The 22,083-nt window shown below is 41.4% G+C and overlaps 2 protein-coding genes across 2 annotated transcripts; one reads left to right on the top strand and one right to left on the bottom strand.

Annotated features, from left to right (window-relative positions):
* Nucleotides 1-782: 782 nt before the first annotated feature.
* LOC133997293 (methylmalonate-semialdehyde/malonate-semialdehyde dehydrogenase [acylating], mitochondrial-like) lies at nucleotides 783-19,127 on the bottom strand. Its single transcript, XM_062436856.1, has 12 exons — nucleotides 19,000-19,127; nucleotides 18,227-18,271; nucleotides 16,982-17,056; nucleotides 16,387-16,548; nucleotides 15,718-15,796; nucleotides 14,462-14,764; nucleotides 14,050-14,171; nucleotides 5,201-5,390; nucleotides 4,874-5,055; nucleotides 3,918-4,097; nucleotides 1,925-2,023; nucleotides 783-1,792 (listed from the first exon to the last, which is right to left on the bottom strand). Exons 1-12 carry the CDS (start codon nucleotides 19,036-19,038, stop codon nucleotides 1,688-1,690), a joined length of 1,581 nt encoding a protein of 526 aa, XP_062292840.1. The 5' UTR covers nucleotides 19,039-19,127; the 3' UTR covers nucleotides 783-1,687.
* A 370-nt stretch (nucleotides 19,128-19,497) lies between these two features.
* Nucleotides 19,498-21,294, top strand: LOC133997302 (sterile alpha motif domain-containing protein 15-like). The gene is made up of 3 exons (XM_062436869.1): nucleotides 19,498-19,655; nucleotides 19,762-19,860; nucleotides 20,849-21,294. The coding sequence occupies exons 1-3, from the start codon at nucleotides 19,584-19,586 to the stop codon at nucleotides 21,059-21,061; spliced, it is 384 nt and encodes a 127-aa protein (XP_062292853.1). The 5' UTR covers nucleotides 19,498-19,583; the 3' UTR covers nucleotides 21,062-21,294.
* Nucleotides 21,295-22,083: the final 789 nt, after the last annotated feature.

Raw genomic sequence — 22,083 nt, 5'->3', positions numbered from 1 at the left:
CTTTATCCATTTTGTACATTTTCACAAACTCCTACACTCACCAAATTGTACACATATGTCAACAGTCACACATATTGACTACTGACAAAGTTTGGGATTTTTAAGTGAGAAGATGACTCCACAGCGCCCCCTGGAAGATTTCAAAGTTTAAGCCCCGCCTTCCACATTGACATAGAAAAATTAAATCGACAAGGCCTATGTATTATGTCCAGACGCACAAAAAAGCCTCTTGGACCCATACCCTAAGTCCAACAGGAAGTCGGCCATCCAGGCAAAAATGCTCAATCTTGATGATTTTTTGGCCCTTCACCCACATTCCTTTGTGCTGAGAAGTCACCCAGACTCATTTGTGGTCTTAGTTTGCCATCTAGTGGAGACATTAACCGCATCACACAATGTTCAATTAAAGGCACAGGAGCAAAGACATCTACATGCCAGTTTTGACAGCCCTGCCACTGCCGCACGCACCAACGTGCACGTACGGCGCGCGTTACAGTTGGGGGGAAAACTGGGGGGTGCGAGGGCCCTTCGACACTGCTTTCAGTTTTAATTTTTAATTGCTTTTGTACTTATTTATTGTTCTTTATTCTTTTTTATTGACACTTCTACTTTTACTGTCCACTACGCTGCTACAATAATGTAAAATTCCTCATCATGGGACTAATAAAGGAATATCTTATCTCATCTTATTTGGCATTGTTTAGATCTTCGCCTTCTTTGCTCCAAAATTATATGTTGTTTTATAAGTTATAACACATAAGAGCAATTATTATTATCACAAATCAGATTCAGTTGAGTCAAACCACAGTGTCTTTATTGAAACAATGAAGTCCAGAGTCAAATACTTTCATTGTTTTCACTTCATGTGCACCCAAAGTTTGAAGTAGCTTGAGCACGTTGGATGAAAATGTCATCATTCGTCATCACTGACCTATAAACATACCAGATTTCATAGAAGTTCATAACATGTAAAACGCTGCAATTTATCTTCTATACCATTCACGACCAGGAGAAAAAAAAGGCTCACTCTGAATATAGTACAAAACTAAACCTCTTTCCTAAACAGAAGACACATCAACACATCACAGTACAGGATACACAGTGAGAGTACAAGAGCTGCAATCACATTTTCAGTTTTAATGGAGTGGCAGAGAATGGGTGTGTCTATGTTCTAATGTAGCATTTGATCCATTTATATCCACTTCTCAAATATCTACACAATGGTCTGATAACCAGAACAAGTTACAAAAACCACAGAGAACACAAGTGGAAGACATTTGCTGTGACTTTTCAGAAGCAGCATCCCTGATCTTTTTTGATTTCCCCCTCTAGTTTTGTCAGAGATGTGATAGCAGAGCACACAACGGATCATGATTAACTCTCTCCGGTCAGTTAGCTCAGGAAAATGAGAGGGAGAAAACAGGTATAAAACACAACACACCTGTAAAGACTGACAGCACCATTCATGGCATCAGTGCAGGTCATCTTCACCTTCTCCGTAGGAAGTGTAAAATTTGAGTTTGTGCAACGACATTGTGCAGGAGGTTCAAAGTTTAAACAATCACCAACTAATAATCCCCATTTCTTAACAGTAAAAAGAGCATGTAACCTTTTTCTCCATCCCCTCTTTATGAGTTTTCTTAAGGCATATGAGAATTCACTGAAGGTTATGCAGCGTAATTTTAGCTTAGCGTCCCATAGTTGGCATGGTAACAGCTGGGCTTGTCACGGTAGCATCCTCAGCTTTCCATTGTGACGTCACTGTCTTGATCTGAGTGTAGAACTGGATGCCCTAGAAATAAAAAGGACAACAGCTGTGTTATATACAGTATTTAGCTACTCAGAACATTTATATTAAAGTTTTTAATGTTGATACGGAGTATAGTAATGATCAAAAACATTAGACACTACTTCTGTTATTTACCTGTTTGCCGTAGAAGTTGGTGTCTCCTCTGAATGAGCCTCTGGAGCCAGTGAAGGAAAACATGGGAAGAGGAACTGGGATGGGCACGTTCACGCCAATCTGTACAAACACATATAGACATTATTAATAAATCATACAGAACTACTGCAGAGATGCAACAACTTCAGGGATCAAAGTGTAGCTGGTTTTATTTGGTTGATTGTTTAAAAGACAGGTGTTACAGAGTCAATATACTTTATTTTCAGCTTCTTCTTTATTTTGTCTATAGTTTATTTTGTGAAAGAGTAAATGTGAGGGCAAATTCCCTTTGGATGAAGGCCCTAAGAAAAGTCATTCCACGTCTGTTTGCTGTTTGATGTTGCACATTTAAAACAGTCCACTCACTCCACTGTACCAGGACTCGATTATCACAAATAATCTAGTGCTTGTGACCGCTGCAAATTGGCTCCTGCTGCATGAATGTACAATTTGGGAAGTTTTCCAAAGCCTTCAATGTCTTTGCAGTTTAAGCTGACAAAGTACTAATTTCCCGACCTTATACATCAGCTCCTGTGAGGGCAGCTGTGTACTATCACACACCAGGATTAGTTACAACAACAAGAAACCCTGGTTTACAACTAAACTCTGACAGCTAAGGTTGGAAAAGGAAGAAGTGCTTCAGAATGGGGACAAGGACTAGTTTTAAGAGACTAAACACAGGTTTATCAAGGCAGTGAGAGATGCTAAACGACTGTACTCTGAGAAACTTCAACAGCACTTCTCAGAAAACAACTCCGCCTCTGACTTGACGGGCTTCAGATCGATCACCAACTTCTGACTGAAAACCCCCTCCTCCACTAACAACGCATGCCTGGCAGAAAAACATGAATTCCTGCCCTAGCTGAAGAAGTTCAACCTGCCAAAACCAGTGATGGTGCACTTGTACACTGCCATCATCGAGTCCATCCTCACCTCCTCCATCACCATCTGGTACGCTGCTGCCACTGCCAAGGACAAGGGCAGACTGCAGTGTATCATTCGCTCTGCTGAGACAGTGATTAGCTGCAACCTGCCATCTCTCCAGGACACTGAGGTGAGCAGGGAAGATCACAGCCGGCTCCTCCCAGCCCAGACATAGACTTCTCGAACAGGTTTATGTTGACCAAAACCTCACGCTACGAGAACAGTTTCTTTGCAGCTGCAGCTGACCCAGGACCCCCAATGACATGGACTTTATCCCACTCATATTCACTACGTTATATTAATGTGAAATTTATAATGCGCATCTGTGAACTCATCACATCTAACCCGGCAATTATTTTTATTGTTTGTTTTATTACACTTGCACATCACATATACTGTTAATAGTGTTAACATTTGCATATTCCCAGGCCCAGCCAAAAATCCCACAGCTGCCTTCACATAGAACTTTTTTTTTTTTTTTTTTTTTTAACTTATTCTTTATATATTAATAGCACCTTTCTTTTGTGGTAGATGTATTTTTCTGACTTTGTATAGATTATTGTTTTTCCTCTTACCTGCTATTTTGATTGTTATGCGCCACTACACCAAGACAAATTCCTTATATTTGAAAACTTACTTGGCAATACATTTGATTCTGATTTAAATTGTTTGTGTTATTAAATCTATGCAGATACTGAGTAAAAATCTTTTATAAAATAAAAAAAAGATGTCTTCAAGTTAATGCCACTCCAAAATGAATAAAATATCAACTGTTAAATTAGGAGAGGAATCTACAATAAATGCATCACTTTGAGTACATTATTCCTTCTGACTCCTTCACAGTGAATATTTCCACTTCACATGACTATCTCATTGTCTGTTTCCTAAATCTGAAACACCTCCCACATAAAACTGTTAACTCATTACAGTTTCACAAAGGTGAGTCACCAAGGACCAAATAGCACCAGGCGACCAGTCACTCTGAAAACAGCACCTCCAACAAATCATTCTCATGTTTATTCTAATTTTTTCCTGAAGTCAAGTTTCTCACCTGGCCAACATCCACTTCATGTGTGTATTTGCGTGCTGTGGCTCCATTGGTGGTGAAGATGGCCGTGCCGTTGCCGTAGGGGTTATTGTTGATTAAAGAAATTGCTTCATCAAGAGTGTCAGCCTCCAGGACGACAAGCACCGGTCCGAAGATCTCCTCCCTGTAACATGTCATGTTTGACTGGAAAGAACGACAAAATAATCACAAAAAAAGTTTCCTCTGGTATGTAACAACATTTAAAACAATACTCCACAAGGCATTTATAACAGTACATGAAGTGTCAGCATGTACAACATTTATGACGTTAAATCGACACCTGGAGAAGACAAGGAAAAAGTGCTTTGAGTATATTTAGTTACACTGACAGCTACTTTCTATTTTAAGATGTACCATGTCTGACATTCAACACTTATAACAGGAAGCCGTGGAGGGTGGGGAAAATGTCACTGACACACAGTAGCTGGATGTGTACCATATGTGCACACATTTTATGAAAGCTTTGCACTTTATGTTAAAGTGAAGTTAAAGTTTAATATTGTGATGGTTTTATAAGTCTGTACTATGGAGTGACAGCCATGTTTTGTACAGGAACACTATGAGTACATACAGTACATGTGCCAGCCTGGAAAATGAGTCCTAAGCTCCTTTAGGCTCAGGAGTTAAGCATTTCATCAACTTTCTAACCTGGTGGACAATAATAAGACCAACAGTTATGCACATTCAAAATGTTGTGGGGATATAGAAAGCTGAATATAGGATTTAAAGGATTTATACCAACAAGCTTCTTCTAACATACTGAATTAATTCAAAGCTGTTGTGATTGATTCTGTCTGGGATAACTCCACCTACAAAAAAATCTATTTTAGCTTTTCTCAGTAAATGTTGCCCTAAGCCATCTCTTTTATCGAAACACTGAAAACGAGGGCGGCTGCGTTGAACTCCTTGTATCAGCTCACCGTAACGTTGCCCAGAATGGTGGGTCCTACAAAGTTTCCGTTTTCATATCCTTTGACGTTAACTTTTCTTCCATCCAGCAGCAGCTTGGCACCCTCGTCCACTCCACTCTGGATCAAAGACTCCACCCTGGTCTTGGCCTCCGGAGAGATCAGGGGACCCACATCTGCCCCGGGCTGATCACCTTCAAGACACATGTATATTACCCCTTTACAGAGTGCGGTTTTAAATGGTAACCTTTTAAATTAAAATGTACAAGATCTAATGCTATATTAAAACGCTCAGCAGATACATTTAATTTGTGTTAATATGGTTACTAATTAAGTTACCTGCATTTACACGCAGTGATCTGGAGCGCTCCACCAGCTCTGGGAGCCATTCACGAGACTCCCCAACAAAAATAGCAGTGGAAAGAGCCATGCAGCGCTGGCCAGCTGCTCCAAACGCAGCACCCACCAGCTGGTTGAGGGTGTTCTCTTTGTTGGCATCAGGCATCACCACACCATGGTTTTTGGCACCCTGAAAAGCAAAATGTAGGACAAGGCTCTCAAGGGTTTCATTCCTGTAAGAAGGATAAAGGCATTTCATGCAAAAATACTATTCACTAGGAATAATAATAAGAATTAAAACTGCAAGCAGTGTCGAAGGGCCCTCGCACATCCATGCACGTCGGATTGTGGCGCAGTCGGAGGGCGCGCAGGTAGAGGTCTTCATACGCAGGAACGTCAGTGCTTGTCGCAGTCGCAGGGCATTGACAGCAGCCATGTAAAGGTCTTTGCTCCTGCTGCTTCAATGGAACATTGTGTGATGGGGTTAATGTCTCCACTAGATGGCAAACCAAGACCAGAAATGAAACGGGATAAGTTATTCATATAATGGTTAAACTTTGAAATCTTCCAGGGGGCGCTGTGGAGTCATTTTCTCACTTAAAAATCCCAAACTTTGTCAGTAGGCAATATGTGTGACTGTTGACGTATGTGTACAATTTGGTGATTCTGTGAAGACGGGAAAGTCCTCTAAAGGCAGAGGGAAAAATGGAAAATTGACGCAGGAAATGCACAATAACTCACTTCCTGTAAGAGCGAAAATTTTGAAAAAAATAATTTGGGGGTTTACCCATGAGTGCTATGAGTCCTGTAAATTTCACTAAGATCAGACAAAGTTTGTGGTCACATGACCTGCTGTTAGGGGGCGCTATGGAGACCCCTTGCCACACCCACCCCCAATGATGTTGAAATTGAAACGGCTTCAACAGGTGTGACATTTTACGCAGTGCATGTATTAACATCCGACAATGTATGGAGGAGTTATAAGGAGTTGTTTGTTTATAGAAACAAACGACTGCCACGCCCACCTGGTATAACGTAGGTAAAATCTGTTATCAAGTTTACATAATCAAGGTCTGAGGATGATACAGTTCCAATCTGAAGTCTGTGGAGTCAAAACTGCAGGAGGAGTGCGTTAAAGTACGAGGGCTGAAAAAATGCACCTGTGGCGGCAAAAATGCACCTGTGATCCAAGATGGCCGACTTCCTGTTGGACTTAGGGTATGGGTCCAAGAGGCTTTTTTGTGCGTCTGGTCATGATATATATGAATCCTAAATTTCGTTCATGTACGTGCATGTAGAAGGCGGGGCTTCAACCTTTAATGTTCTAGGGGGCGCTGTAGAGTCATTTTGGCACTTAAAAGGTTGCGGTTATACCAAAAAATAATATTCGTGAGTCTTGATGAGTGTGTCCAATTTGGTGAGTTTTAGAGCTTGTCAGTACATGCTAAGTGGGAAAAGGCATTAGGGGGCGCTACTGAGCTGTTGGGGCAAAATATTGGGCAAATGTGGTATCAGATGAAAGAGCTCATGATTTGAAACCTACGTGGCAGGTTTCATGATTCTGTGAACATCATAAAGTCCTCAAAGCGGTGTTCGAAAAATGAAAATCGGTGCACGCCACGCCGCGTGGGCGACTTCCTGTTTGGTAAAAAAATTCCACAAAATTAATTTCCCAATGATCCGATGAGACCTATGACATATTTGAATTTCATGCCGATCCGAGAGGATTTGTGGTCACATGACCCGACGTGTGGGGGCGCTAGCGAGTCCCCTTACCACGCTTGCGTCCAATCACGTTACATTAAATACATGTTCACCAGCTGTGACGTGTGTGCAGAATTTCATGAGTTTTCATGCATGTTAAGGCCACCAAAAACGCGCGGCATAAGAACGTGAAAAATAATAATAATTAAAACTGCAAGCAGTGTCGAAGGGCCCTCGCACCCCCCGGTTTCCCCCCAACTGTAACGCCGTACATGCACGTCGGTGCGTGCGGCAGTCGCAGGGCTGTCAAAACTGGCATGTAGATGTCTTTGCTCCTGTGCCTTTAAGTGAGCATTGTGTGATGGGGTTAATGTCTCCACTAGATGGCAGTCTAAGACCAGAAATGAGTCTGAGTGACTTCTCAGCATAAAGGAATGTGGGTGAAGGGCCAAAAAAGCATCAAGATTGAGCCTTTTTGCCTGGATGGCCGACTTCCTGTTGGACTTAGGCTATGATTCCAAGAGGCTTTTTTGTGCGTCTGGACATGATACATGTGTTTACCGAATTTTGTTTGTCTACGTCAATCTGAGTCGAGGGGCTTGATTTTTTAAATTTTCTAGGGGGCGCTATTAATCCATTTTGCGTCAGCCATTTCCGCGCTCCTTAAAATATCAAAGTTTTCTCCGGATCGGACATGATTGCAAGTTTTGGTGAGTTTTGGGGCATGTTTAGGTTGTCAAAAAGGCGTACAACTATAATAATAATAAAAATCATCCAGATTGAACATTTTAGCCTGGATGGCCGACTTCCTGTTGGACATAGGGTATGGGTCCAAGAGGCTTTTTCGTGCGTCTGGACATAATACATAGGCCTTGTAAATTTCATTTCTCTATGTTAATGTGGTAGGCGGGGCTTAAACTTTGAAATCTTCCAGGGGGCGCTGTGGAGTCATCTTCTCACTTAAAAATCCCAAACTTTGTCAGTAGTCAATATGTGTGACTGTTGACGTATGTGTACAATTTGGTGAGTGTAGGAGTTTGTGAAAATGTACAAAATGGATAAAGGCATTAGGGGGCGCTATTGAGCTGTTGTGCCACGCCCAGAGGCAGTTATGGTCTCAAATTAAAGTGCGCCTGAGTGTGAACCTATGTGGGCAATTTGGTGATTCTGTGAAGACGGGAAAGTCCTCTAAACGCAGAGGGAAAAACGGAAAATTGACGCAGGAAATGCACAATAACTCACTTCCTGTTAGAGCGAAAAATTTGAAAAAAATAATTTGAGGGTTTACCCATGAGTGCTATGAGTCCTGTAAATTTCACGAAGATCAGACAAAGTTTGTGGTCACATGACCTGCTGTTAGGGGGCGCTATGGAGACCCCTTGCCACATCCACCCCCAATGATGTTGAAATTGAAACGGCGTCACCAGGTGTGACATTTTACGCAGTGCATGTATAAACATCCGACAATGTATGGAGGAGTTATAAGGAGTTGTTTGTTTATACAAACAAACGACTGCCACGCCCACCTGGTATAACGTAGGAAAAATCTGTCGTCAGGTTTACATCATCAAGGTCTGAGGATGATACAGTTCCAATCTGAAGTCTGTGGAGTCAAAACTGCAGGAAGAGTTTGTTAAAGTACGAGGCCTGGAAATGGGGAAAATGGCGACAAAAATGCACCTGTGATCCAAGATGGCCGACTTCCTGTTGGACTTAGGGTATGGGTCCAAGAGGCTTTTTTGTGCGTCTGGTCATGATATATATGAATCCTAAATTTCGTTCATGTACGTGCATGTAGAAGGCGGGGCTTCAACTTTTAATGTTCTAGGGGGCGCTGTAGAGTCATCTTGGCACTTAAAAAGTTGCGGTTATACCAAAAAATAATATTCGTGAGTCTTGATGAGTGTGTCTAATTTGGTGAGTTTTAGAGTTTGTCAGTACATCCTAAGTGGGAAAAGGCATTAGGGGGCGCTACTGAGCTGTTGGGGCAAAATATTGGGCAAATGTGATATCAGATGAAAGAGCTCATGATTTGAAACCTACATGGCAGGTTTCATGATTCTGTGAACATCATAAAGTCCTCAAAGCGTTGTTCGAAAAATGAAAATCGGTGCACGCCACGCCGCGTGGGCGACTTCCTGTTTGGTAAAAAAATTCCACAAAATTAATTTCCCAATGATCCGATGAGAGCTGTAACATATTTAAATTTCATGCCGATCCGAGAGGATTTGTGGTCACATGACCCGACGTTAGGGGGCGCTAGCGAGTCCCCTTACAACACTTGCGTCCAATCACGTTAAATTAAATAAATTTTCACCAGCTGCGACGTGTGTGCAGAATTTCATGAGTTTTCATTTATGTTCAAGCCGCCAAAAATGCGATTCATTACACGGCATAAGAACGTGAATAATAATTAAAACTGCAAGCAGTGTCGAAGGGCCCTCGCATCCCCCCGATTTCCCCCCAACTGTAACGCTGTACATGCACGTCGGTGTGTGCGGCAGTCGCAGGGCTGTCAAAACTGGCATGTAGATGTCTTTGCTCCTTTGCCTTTAACTGAACATTGTGTGCAGTGGTTAATGTCTCCACTAGATGGCAAACTAAGACCACAAATGAGTCTGGGTGACTTCTCAGCACAAAGGAATGTGGGTGAAGGGCCAAAAAAGCGTCAAGATTGAGCATTTTTGCCTGGATGGCCGACTTCCTGTTGGAGATAGGGTATGCGTCCAAGAGGCTTTTTTGTGCGTCTGGATATGATACATGTGTTTACCGAATTTGGTTTGTCTACGTCAATCTGAGTCGAGGGGCTTGATTTTTAAAATTTTCTAGGGGGCGCTATTAATCAATTTTTGCGTCGGCCATTTCCGCGCTACTTAAAATATCAAAGTTTTCTCCGGATCGGACATTATTGCAAGTTTTGGTGAGTTTTGGGGCATGTTTAGGCCCACCCCCAATGATGTTGAAATTGAAACGGCGTCACCAAGTGTGACATTTCACGTGATACATGTATAAACATCCGACAATGTATTGAGGAGTTATAAGGAGTTGTTTGTTTATACAAACAAACGACTGCCACGCCCACCTGGTATAACGTAGTTAAAATCTGTCATCAAGTTTACATCATCAAGGTCTGAGGATGATACAGTTCCAATCTGAAGTCTCTGGAGTTAAAACTGCAGGAGGAGTTCGTTAAAGTGCGAGACCTGGAAATGGGGAAAATGGCGGAAAAAATGCACCTGTGATCCAAGATGGCCGACTTCCTGTTGGATTTAGGGTATGGGTCCAAGAGGCTTTTTTGTGCGTCTGGTCATGATATATATGAATCCTAAATTTCGTTCATGTATGTGCATGTAGAAGGCGGGGCTTCAACTTTTAATTTTCTAGGGGGCGCTGTAGAGTCATTTTGGCACTTAAAAGGTTGCGGTTATACCAAAAAATAATATTAGTGAGTCTTGACGAGTGTGTCCAATTTGGTGAGTTTTAGAGCTTGTCAGTACATCCTAAGTGGGAAAAGGCATTAGGGGGCGCTACTGAGCTGTTGGGGCAAAATATTGGGCAAATGTGGTATCAGATGAAAGAGCTCATGATTTGAAACCTACGTGGCAGGTTTCATGATTCTGTGAACATCATAAAGTCCTCAAAGCGCTGTTCGAAAAAATGAAAATCGGTGCACGCCACGCCGCGTGGACGACTTCCTGTTTGGTAAAAAAATTCCACAAAATTAATTTCCCAATGATCCGATGTGAGCTGTAACATATTTAAATTTCATGCCGATCCGAGAGGATTTGTGGTCACATGACCCGACGTTAGGGGGCGCTAGCGAGTCCCCTTACCACGCTTGCGTCCAATCACATTAAATTAAATAAATTTTCACCAGCTGTGACGTGTGTGCAGAATTTCATGAGTTTTCATGCATGTTCAAGCCGCCAAAAATGCGCTCAAAGTGGCGGCATAAGAACGTGAAAAATAATAATAATAGGAATAATAATAATTAAAACTGCAAGCAGTGTCGAAGGGCCCTCGCACCCCCCCGTTTACCCCCCCAATTGTAACGCCGTACGTGCACGTCGGTGCGTGCGGCGGTCGCAGGGCTGTCAAAACTGGCATGTAGATGTCTTTGCTCCTGTGCCTTTAATTGAACATTGTGTGCAGCGGTTAATGTCTCCACTAGATGGCAGTCTAAGACCACAAATGAGTCTGAGTGACTTCTAAGCAATAAGGAATGTGGGTGAAGGGTCAAAAAATCATTGAGATTGAGCATTTTTGCCTGGATTGCAGACTTCCTGTTGGACTTAGGCTATGGCTCCAAGAGGCTTTTTTGTGCGTCTTTACACGATACATGTGTTTCCCGAATTTGGTTTGTCTACGTCAATCTGAGTGGAGGGGCTTGATTTTTTAAATTTTCTAGGGGGCGCTATTAATCAATTTTTGCGTCGGCCATTTCCGCGCTCCTTAAAATATCAAAGTGTTCTCCGGATCGGACATGATTGCAAGTTTTGGTGAGTTTTGGGGCATGTTTAGGCTGTCAAAAAGGCGTACAACTATAATAATAATAAAAATCATCCAGATTGAAAATTTTAGCCTGGATGGCCGACTTCCTGTTGGACTTAGGGTATGGGTCCAAGAGGCTTTTTTGTGCGTCTGGACATAATACATAGGCCTTGTCGATTTCATTTTTCTATGTCAATGTGGAAGGCGGGGCTTAAACTTTGAAATCTTCCAGGGGGCGCTGTGGAGTCATCTTCTCACTTAAAAATCCCAAACTTTGTCAGTAGTCAATCTGTGTGACTGTTGACGTATGTGTACAATTTGGTGAGTGTAGGAGTTTGTGAAAATGTACAAAATGGATAAAGGCATTAGGGGGCGCTATTGAGCTGTTGTGCCACGCCCAGGGGCAGTTATGGTCTCAAATTAAAGTGCGCCTGAGTGTGAACCTATGTTGTCAATTTGGTGATTCTGTGAAGATGGGAAAGTCCTCTAAACGCAGAGGGAAAAACGGAAAATTGACGCAGGAAATGCACAATAACTCACTTCCTGTTAGAGCGAAAAATTTGAAAAAAATAATTTGAGGGTTTACCCATGAGTGCTATGAGTCCTGTAAATTTCACGAAGATCAGACAAAGTTTGTGGTCACATGACCTGCTGTTAGGGGGCGCTATGGAGACCCCTTGCCACATCCACCCCCAATGATGTTGAAATTTAAACGGCGTCACCAGGTGTGACATTTTACGCAGTGCATGTATAAACATCCGACAATGTATGGAGGAGTTATAAGGAGTTGTTTGTTTATACAAACAAACGACTGCCACGCCCACCTGGTATAACGTAGGAAAAATCTGTCATCAAGTTTACATAATCAAGGTCTGAGGATGATACAATGCCAATCTTAAGTCTGTGGAGTCAAAACTGCAGGAGGAGTTCGTTAAAGTGCAAGGCCTGGAAATGGGGAAAATGGCGGAAAAAATGCACCTGTGATCCAAGATGGCCGACTTCCTGTTGGACTTAGGGTATGGGTCCAAGAGGCTTTCTTGTGCGTCTGGTCATGATATATATGAATCCTAAATTTCGTTCATGTACGTGCATGTAGAAGGCGGGGCTTCAACTTTTAATGTTCTAGGGGGCGCTGTAGAGTCATTTTGCAACTTAAAAGGTTGCGGTTATATCAAAAAATAATATTCGTGAGTCTTGATGAGTGTGTCCAATTTGGTGAGTTTTAGAGCTTGTCAGTACATGCTAAGTGGGAAAAGTCATTAGGGGGCGCTACTGAGCTGTTGGGGCAAAATATTGGGCAAATGTGGTATCAGATGAAAGAGCTCATGATTTGAAACCTACGTGGCAGGTTTCATGATTCTGTGAACATCATAAAGTCCTCAAAGCGTTGTTCGAAAAATGAAAATCGGTGCACGCCACGCCGCGTGGGCGACTTCCTGTTTGGTAAAAAAATTCCACAAAATTAATTTCCCAATTATCCAATGAGAGCTGTAACATATTTAAATTTCATGCTGATCCGAGAGGATTTGTGGTCACATGACCCGACGTTAGGGGGCGCTAGCGAGTCCCCTTACCACGCTTGCGTCCAATCACATTAAATTAAATAAATTTTCACCAGCTGCGACGTTTGTGCAGAATTTCATGAGTTTTCATTTATGTTCAAGCCGCCAAAAATGCGATTCATTACACGGCATAAGAACGTGAATAATAATAATAAGAATCCTGGCAAAAGCAATAGGTCCCTCACTGACTTGTCAGTGCTCGGGCCCTAATAATTCCGGCAAAAGCAATAGGTCCCTCACTGACTTGTCAGTGCTCGGGCCCTAATAATAAGAATCCTGGCAAAAGCAATAGGTCCCTCACTGACTTGTCAGTGCTCGGGCCCTAATAAGAATCCTGGCAAAAGCAATAGGTCCCTCACTGACTTGTCAGTGCTCGGGCCCTAATAATATGCACTGGGAACTATTAAACCATTTCACCAGAAAGAGCGATAGAGGGAGGGAGGGGCAGAGAGGGGAAGGAATGAGGAGAGAAAGACCGGGAGAGGGAGAGCCATTCATGATTTTCACAACTGTCTTTTTTTTTTGGATGACATGTAATCATTTTCTACATGTCTAAATTATTGAACATTCCTGAGTGACGACAATGCTGACATTAATAATCTGAGCGACTGTTAAGGACTCTAACTTATTCCATATTTTTATTTAGTTACTCTCAGGCAGCAGTAAAAATTAGATTTTTTGATGACAGATGACATTCACATAAACTATTTGATTTTTTTTTTTTATAATGTAATGACCCATTCCTATTCAGTAGACTGTAGGACATCAAACAGAAGCAGCACGGTGTTGATCACACGTTGCGAACATCAGTGATTGACAGCCAAGTACTGAGCTGTTGTCTTGGTAACAGTAATAGAGAATGATTTGCTCCATACTGCACCAGTCAAAAGTTTGGACCCACTTTCTCATTCAATGTGAATGGGCAAGTGTGTCCAAACTTTTGACTGGTGCAGTATGCTTCTGTAACAATAGGAACAGTGTTTAATATGTGGGTTATCATGGAAACTATTTCAGCCCTGTGAGACTGATAATCCCAAGTGTAGTAGAAGTATATTTAGCAAATAAAAATCAGTACTGAGAGTTCTGGTTTACCATGTTGGACTGCACTCTCTTGCCGTTCTTGGAGCCCCGTTCGTAGATGTACTCTCCAGCCTGGTTGGATCCAACGAAGCTGATGGCTTTGATGGCAGGATGGTCGCAGATGAAGTTCACGGCTACACAAAGACACGGATATTGTAAATTCTCTCATCTATGCTGAACCCTTAAGGCACAATTTAAGAGCACAAAGGCCTCGGATACGGAGATTGAAATCATCCCACCTCAAATGCTGGGGAATTACTTACAGATATAGGCTGCACATGTTATGGAAATTTCCTATCTACATATTGCCTTGAGGTATATGATTAGTGTTTGAATCATCCTTGGACCTTTCCACCTTGTTTATTACACGCACAGATTAGATGCTTCCGAGAACAGGAAAACACACACACGCACACACACTCACCTGCATGCTGGCCGTGGATGATGTTGAGAGTACCATCTGGTGCCCCGGAATCCTGGAGCATTTTGGCCAAGAGCATGGTGCACCCAGGGACCCGTTCTGAAGGCTTCATCAGGTAGGTGTTGCCGCATACCATGCCGAGGGGATACATCCACAGAGGAATCATGGCGGGGAAGTTGAAAGGGGCGATGCCGGCACACACACCAATGGGCAGCCGGTAGGTGTAAGTGTCCATGTCCTTGGTGATGGAAGGTAAAGTTTCCCCCAGCATGAGCGATGTAATGCTGCAGGCGTGCTCGACCACCTCTGGGGGAGAGAAACTCAGGTATGAGCTGCAGAATCTGAAATATGAGCTACACAATACAAACTAATGGATGACACATATCAACAACTCTGGAAAAAATGTAATAAAAATGATTTATTTAAGATATCTATATGCAATGGATTATCCAGTTTTTACTTTAGTCTCTCTTTAAAGAATAAAAATCCTCCCTGGTAATTGATCTATTTTCCTTATGAGTGAACAGTGACAGAACTTGTGAAAAACTTCAAGCAACATTGGTCCCAGCACTATAGAAAATCTCTAATGCTGGCAGCACACCTGCAGATGCAGCCTGTCTGTCAGCTGATAACTGAAAGTTAGCGAGCCAGAATTATTTGGGCATTTGAAAACTGGGAGCTGCACCAACTACAAAAAATACCTTGGCAGCACTGTCTTGTAATAACTGAAATATATCTTCCTTTATTTGCAAGAGCACACAGATCTTAATTTCTCAACATGATTCTTGTTAATGCGAGTCTGCCAAAGTGAACAAGTGCGCCTCAATGAGGATAACTGCACAATTATCTCTATATAGCCAGCGAAGAGCTTTGCAGAAAGGCAAAAACAAACTAGGTAGTCTCACTGTCACATAAGGACTAAACAATGTAATGCTGCCACACTCCTATTGCCATAACCACTGTTTTATTAGAATTGGATAGCAGTTTAGGCCTCTGAAATGGGCAGAACAGATCCTTGGTCCTATCATTAATTTAAAATGAAAGCAAGTGTCTGGTTGCACACAAATAATGGACACCCTCCGCCCACTTATCAAACTTTCAGCCAGGCCATGGAATAAAGGGGTACAAAGCTACAGACTTTTCATCAGCAGATACAGATACTATAGACAACAGCTTCAACAAGGGAATTTGAGCTCTGCTATATATTCACCAGCACTCTTTAATTCAATCAGGATATTAAAACCTGGCAGTTTACTTACGCAGTCCTCTAAATACATCTCCCTCCGCATCAGCAAGGGTTTTGCCCTGCTCCAGTGTGATCAACTTAGCCAGTTCTTTCTGAAAAATAAGTGGAAAACAACAAAAGGATGAATTTTAGACATCAGCAAGTCATGTGTACATCTAGCATCTATGTATCTAGCTCATCTTAAAAATATTTCCAGCTCATCATAAATGGATCAATGACGTGATGCGACCCATTGTCAACTGGTGTAATTATAGTATTTTTTCGTATAGATCTAAAATGTAGAATAAATATAATCTACTTTTAGCAATGCAACACTAAATTTTACATAATTTGTCACAACTTATTTTGAAAAAGTGGTTGTTTTAAGGATACGTCCTGCTCAATATTGACAAAAGGCTTTCAAATTTAAATGAAGAAATACTCCAAAAAGAATTATTTTCATTATTGTTTTAAAATGAAGTAATTATTTGAGTAAGTACACTGAAATACACTTAATAATGGTGCAAATTTCAAATGACATAAAACCAATAAAAATACAAAATGTATATTTTAACAAACCTGATGCTGCTTTTAAAACTATTTTTAAAGATCTTTTTGAATTGCTCATCTTGCCAACCCTTATTTGTCACTGACCCAAATACACTTAAACATGTTTATCTGAGCGAGCAACAAAATGTCTTACAATGTTATCCTTGATGAGCTGCTGGTAGCGCAGGAAGATCTGCTGCCTGCTGAGGATGGAGGTCTCGGACCAGGAGTGGAAGGCTCTGGAGCAGGAGTTGACAGCTGCCAGCATCTCTTCCTGGGTGGCTTTGGGAACACGTCCCACCACCTCATTAGTGGCCTAAGGAGCAGGAGACAGTCCGGATAGACAACTTGACTGAGAGCAGGGGAAGTTATTACTTGGCATTACTACATGTACATTAATTCATTAATATTGATCATGAAATATATGTTCTACACTCAGGTTTTAAGTTTTATGTGATGAAAATAGATGGCTATTGCTGCATTCTCTAATCACCTATCATTTCCTTGCTATAGGCTATAACTTCACAAGGTTGGGCTTTCGGAAGATATAAAACAAGACTGGCTATGTGGACAAGGCTCTGAGTGCTCTTGCTTTCCCAATAAATCGTATATAAACTGGCAGAATTAAGACTCATTTCCGCTTTACTACTGCAAAGGTGCTCTTGTGATTTGCAGAAGGCTTGTAGTACAGATCTTGTTACTGCAGCCTTCTGTCCAGGGTTAAGCACTGTCCATCTAGGAATACTTACAGGGTCATGAATGTCAAGCCATTCAGAAGTGTTGGACTCGACGAACTTGCCGTCAATGAACAACTTGGTGGTGGGCTAGAGGATCACAGAAGAACACAGTTAAATCCCTTACTGTCTGGTTACATCATGACTTAGCTCATTGGGGTCATATGTCCATTATCATGAAGTACACAGACAGTTTCTAAAGACTTTGTTTCAGACCTCTTCACTTGTACACAGTGAGTCATGTTTTTGGCTCATCACTCATCTTCTGTGTTAGATCAACTGTGCACCAATCCATAAAACATAGCAACTCAATGGTTTTGACTATAAAGTGTATTTACACTGGAAAAGTAATACAATTAAGTGCAATCCAAAAAAAATAAGAATCAAACCTGTTATAACAGTTTTGCCGGCTTGCCATTGATATACACAACTGTCCCACAATGTAATGCACATAATATATTCAGGAGCTACACACATGCATTTCATTTTCTAGAACAATGTTTTAGTTTAGTTCTTCTAATAACGTTTTGGCAAAATCTTTTAAGTCACATTGTGATTGACAGTTGTCAATATATTGTACTGTACAAGTTATTATTTGTATAAATAATGGGAAGAATGTAACTTAGTTTCTTGTATATTTAAAAACAGGTTAAATCAATTCTAAGTCCTAGACAATGTGTTTTAAGCCTTTAAGAAGTCATTATGTTCCAATCACCAAATATAATGTTGCTTTATATAGTTTGTCTTCATTTTTCAGTTACTATGCAATGCTAAAGGGAGCTTCTAGTGCTTTAGCAATGTTATCCACAGTTTTCCAGATTCTTTTGAGTTAATGCCACAATTATGCACTGATGATCTGGAAACTGTGGAACAACACACACACACACACACACACACACACACACACACACACACACACACACACACACACACACACACACACACACACACAGAGAGGTTTCCCTGAACTAAATCATGTACAGTCAATGACATTTTCCACAACAAAGAAAATCTCGAGACATTTTATGGATATTTAAAGGGCACAGGATGCATCTCAGCCCCATGTTGGAGTTTCAAAACAATTAAGACAATCTTTGCAAACATTTTATAAGCATCAAGTGTGTCGAATAATTATTTGCATATTACAACAAAATGTGGCACGTGTCATGAGGTATGAAGGCTTTCCTAGACTGACATTATGAACCGCCTGTGGTTCATTCTTTGCTGCACATGTTAAAATCGGTGAGTGGAAGTTCTTACCACTGAGGAGGAGGAGTAACACATGCGACCCAGCTGGAGGGCGGCCTGCAAGAAAGCAAACACCAGAGCATTAGTCAACTCCAATTCATTTTAATATCGTTGTACAAGGCCCCATGCATAAGAGCCAAGTCTGACTGCTCCACTGTCACTCCTGTTCACGTCAAGCAATTAAACAAGCCCTCACCTACCCAGCCAGTAACACATACATAATAAAGTGGCACTTAAAGCCTTACTGTGTATCAAATTAGACAAAAAATAAAAATAATGCTCTTTATTAGTCTATGATTTTATAAAATTGGGTGTAATATATTCTATTAGGCTCTTTTACATGGTTTCTAATTAGAGTATAATTTCAACTTCTGTTTTATTCATATAGCAGTTTAAACACAATTTGGTGTAATAGCGTCTAAAAATAGTATATTTTGGGTCTAATAATGCACTATAAGGGTTTTTAATTAACTTACAGCCCAATTTAGGTGTATGGTGTCTAATTAGGGTTTAACTGTGTTTGTTAATCGTCCAATAAAGCACATATTATTCCTAGTTTTTATCTAATTTGATGCAAAGTAAGGTTATTATTACAAAGTACGACCACTATTAAACAATTGCAAAACAGGGGGGGGGGGGGGGGGGGCCTCTGTGCAGCGTGTTGTATAAAAGGCAGCGACTTTGTTAGCTAGCTCAGTCAGGTTGCTAGCTATTTAGAGTTGCATAAGCGTCCAACAACAAAAAAAACCCACACTGAAATAAGATTTTGCACGAATTAGCTTTACCTTCTTGTTCGCAAAGGTACGAAGGAGCATTGCTGCCATTGTTGGGTGGGGGTCTCTTTTTCCTTCTCTGAAGCCCTTCAACCGACCCACAAGACACAGGAGTGCAAAAGAGAACTTCAGCTGGCACAAATTTGCAGAGCTAAGAGCGATGGGACGGAGTGCTGCGCTTTCATACGATATAACAGACATTAACTATGTGACAGTGCGTGTAAGGTACCGGTCCTGATGATTTGTAGATCGATGGAAGTGGTGCAGCATTTCCTGTCGGTATGGGCGGGGCATAGCCGATTCGAAAGCCAATCAGAGTGTCTAATTCACCAACCTCCCTAAAGTATGAGAAGCTGATTGGCTGATCCCATAAACACAGACTGGAGACAATTTAAGTGCGCTTTCCTCGGAAGTTTAGTGTCGATAAATGTTGGGAAGTTGATTTAGGAAGAGTTTAGGACGTTTTTTTTAATTTAATTTTTTTAAAGTTTTATAACAGGACTAAAAATGCGCTTCTGTGTGAGTGAGTGAAGGAAACACTTTCTCAATACCTAGTGCCAGGTAACAGTTTCCATGGCAACACGCATTCAGGCAACATGGAGTTCCTACAGTGGAGTTGTCATGATGTTGCGAGATGGATTGAGTCTATAGGATTTCCACAATACACCGTAGGTTATAACATTCACCTGACTTAACAGAGATAACACTGACTGAATGCGTGATAATATTTCACTTCACTTCATGCCCTGACTTTACTATTCATTTCTGTCGCAGGCATGTTTCACGGAGAACATCATCACTGGAAGAAAGCTCATTTATGTAAATTGTGTCTACTTGCCAAGACTCGGAATAACAGATTTTAAAGACATGCAGGTATTATAAGAAGAGACAGAAGAGACTGCTGTACTTGTTTGGTATATCAAAGCTGAAGGCTCTCATATTATTCAAGGAAAATAGCCTAATGATGGCACTGACTGCTCTAACATAACACTACTAAACAACACAGTGTTACCATCTGGTTTTAAAGCTATTTTTCTTCATGAGTGTGCCCTAATTTATTTGGAATTTGATAAATAATTAATCATTTAAGCAGCCAAGTTCAGCAAATAAAATTAACAAGCATTGTTGGACATACCTCATTTGGGCTATGATAATTTGTGATTTATGGGGGGAAAAAGCACTAAGCAGACTAACAAGCAATATGAATAATTGTTACTTGCATCAATAATTGTATTCCAAATGTCTCTGAGGGGACTGTAAGCACCAGAAAACTAGTTGGTGCCAGCTCAGTTGCACATCTCTTCTGGATCTTGTGCACTCTTCCTTTTGAACAGTGTGACATCCAATTAAAATTGTGTGTTGTACCCGAGCATCATTGCCAGCAAACACCTGTATCAGATATATGCTGTTCACAGTTTAAAAAAAAAAAAAAGACTATTTTTCTTATTTCTCTCCCCTAAAAGTCAGAAGTAAATTGGCTAAAAGCATCTTTATGTATTCAGTTCTGCTTTACCACAGAAGCACCAAACTAAAAAACAAGGTCTCTTTTGTGAGTGTTAACTGATTATGAAGGATCCTGGAGACAGACAGACTCAGTAAAGCATTGTTTTTGCTCCATTTAGTCAAAACTTATTTAAACCCCTAAGCCCTTTGATACATTTTAAGAGCTGTAAGTGAGATTTATTTGTTTTTAGGAGCATATCACTGTAACCTTTTCTTATCATAAAGCCACAATCTCGGTGAGATCTCCTTGAAAGTCATTCTCACTCTCTCACAGAAGACATAGCTTATTAAATAAAGGTTAGATACTGTAAACATAAACTTTATCAAAGGACTCAACCCCCTGCTTTGCACTCTGCAGGCTATATCTGCTCGTGTGCACAAGCTGCTGGGGATCACAGAGACCCTGTGGAGTCGCAGCATCGCCGACCCTCCGAGGGACAGAGTGGGCCTTTTCTTGGAGATGAAGAACCGGACAGGCGAACGGGCGGACAGCCTCACCTACCAGCAGTTCCTGAATGACACGTGTCAGCGAGAGCAGAAAATGAGTCACAACAGTAAAGGAGCACAGTGAAAACCAAGACATGTCAGTGTCATTTCATATCGCCAGCTGTCAGCTCATGAAGATGAGACACTTGCAGTAGGTCACAGCCCTCTCACTTCCCACCAGCAAAATGCTCCCACACTGCTGTTGTTGTGACTCGTAAAAATGTGTTGTCCTACTAGGATTTTATGCAGGTTGCCAATTTGCTCAGTTCCCATGAAAATTACCTCCTCTGAAAAACTCAATCTGCTGGTTATATACTGGCTGACTCCCATAAAGAAAGTGAAAGAACAAAAGACAAATAGCAGCAGTTTAAGACTAATAACAGCACATGATATTCTGGCTTTGTGGGCACATACATACAGTTTAGTTTCTGCCATTCCAGTTCAGGATGACTACAAATGCTTAAACTGCTCTGGCTATTCCTATTGATCTCAAATGGATGTGTTGTAACTGGATGAAACTATTGATCCGCAATAGAAATCCTGGGGGTAATTCTCTGGATGATAACGAGCAGTATACATCATTGTTCTTGGGAGTATGGGGGGGGGGGGGGGGGGGGGGGGGGGGACACTGGGTCTGCGAGTATTGCCCTCCAAGAAGACTCCTGCACTGCTGTAATAGACTAACACACACACACACACACACACACACACACACACACACACACACACACACACACACACACACACACACACACACACACACACTACTTTGCCAACTTGCACAAAAGGCCATAGTATCATTGCATCAGATAGTGATGGGTCGAGTGCCAAGCAGACCCACAGGGAGCCAGGGCTTTCAGTTTCAGCCAACTCAACACTTTCTTGCCAATAATCTATGTAATACATGCAGGAATATTCAGCTATAGGCTTTTCTATATTTGGCTTTACCGACAACACACTGCACACCGAAGGTTTTATCTAAAGGAATGGGTGGACTTTCAATAACAGTCTAGTTTATATACCCACATTGTTTCTCTTATGATCTCATCTGCTGTACGTGTATACATCTGATAAATACTATTCAGTGCTTTTTTAAATTTCATTTCA

Source organism: Scomber scombrus, chromosome 17, assembly GCF_963691925.1.
Source record: "Scomber scombrus chromosome 17, fScoSco1.1, whole genome shotgun sequence".
Lineage (NCBI taxonomy): Eukaryota > Metazoa > Chordata > Actinopteri > Scombriformes > Scombridae > Scomber > Scomber scombrus.
This window is presented reverse-complemented; position numbering and strand designations above follow the sequence as displayed.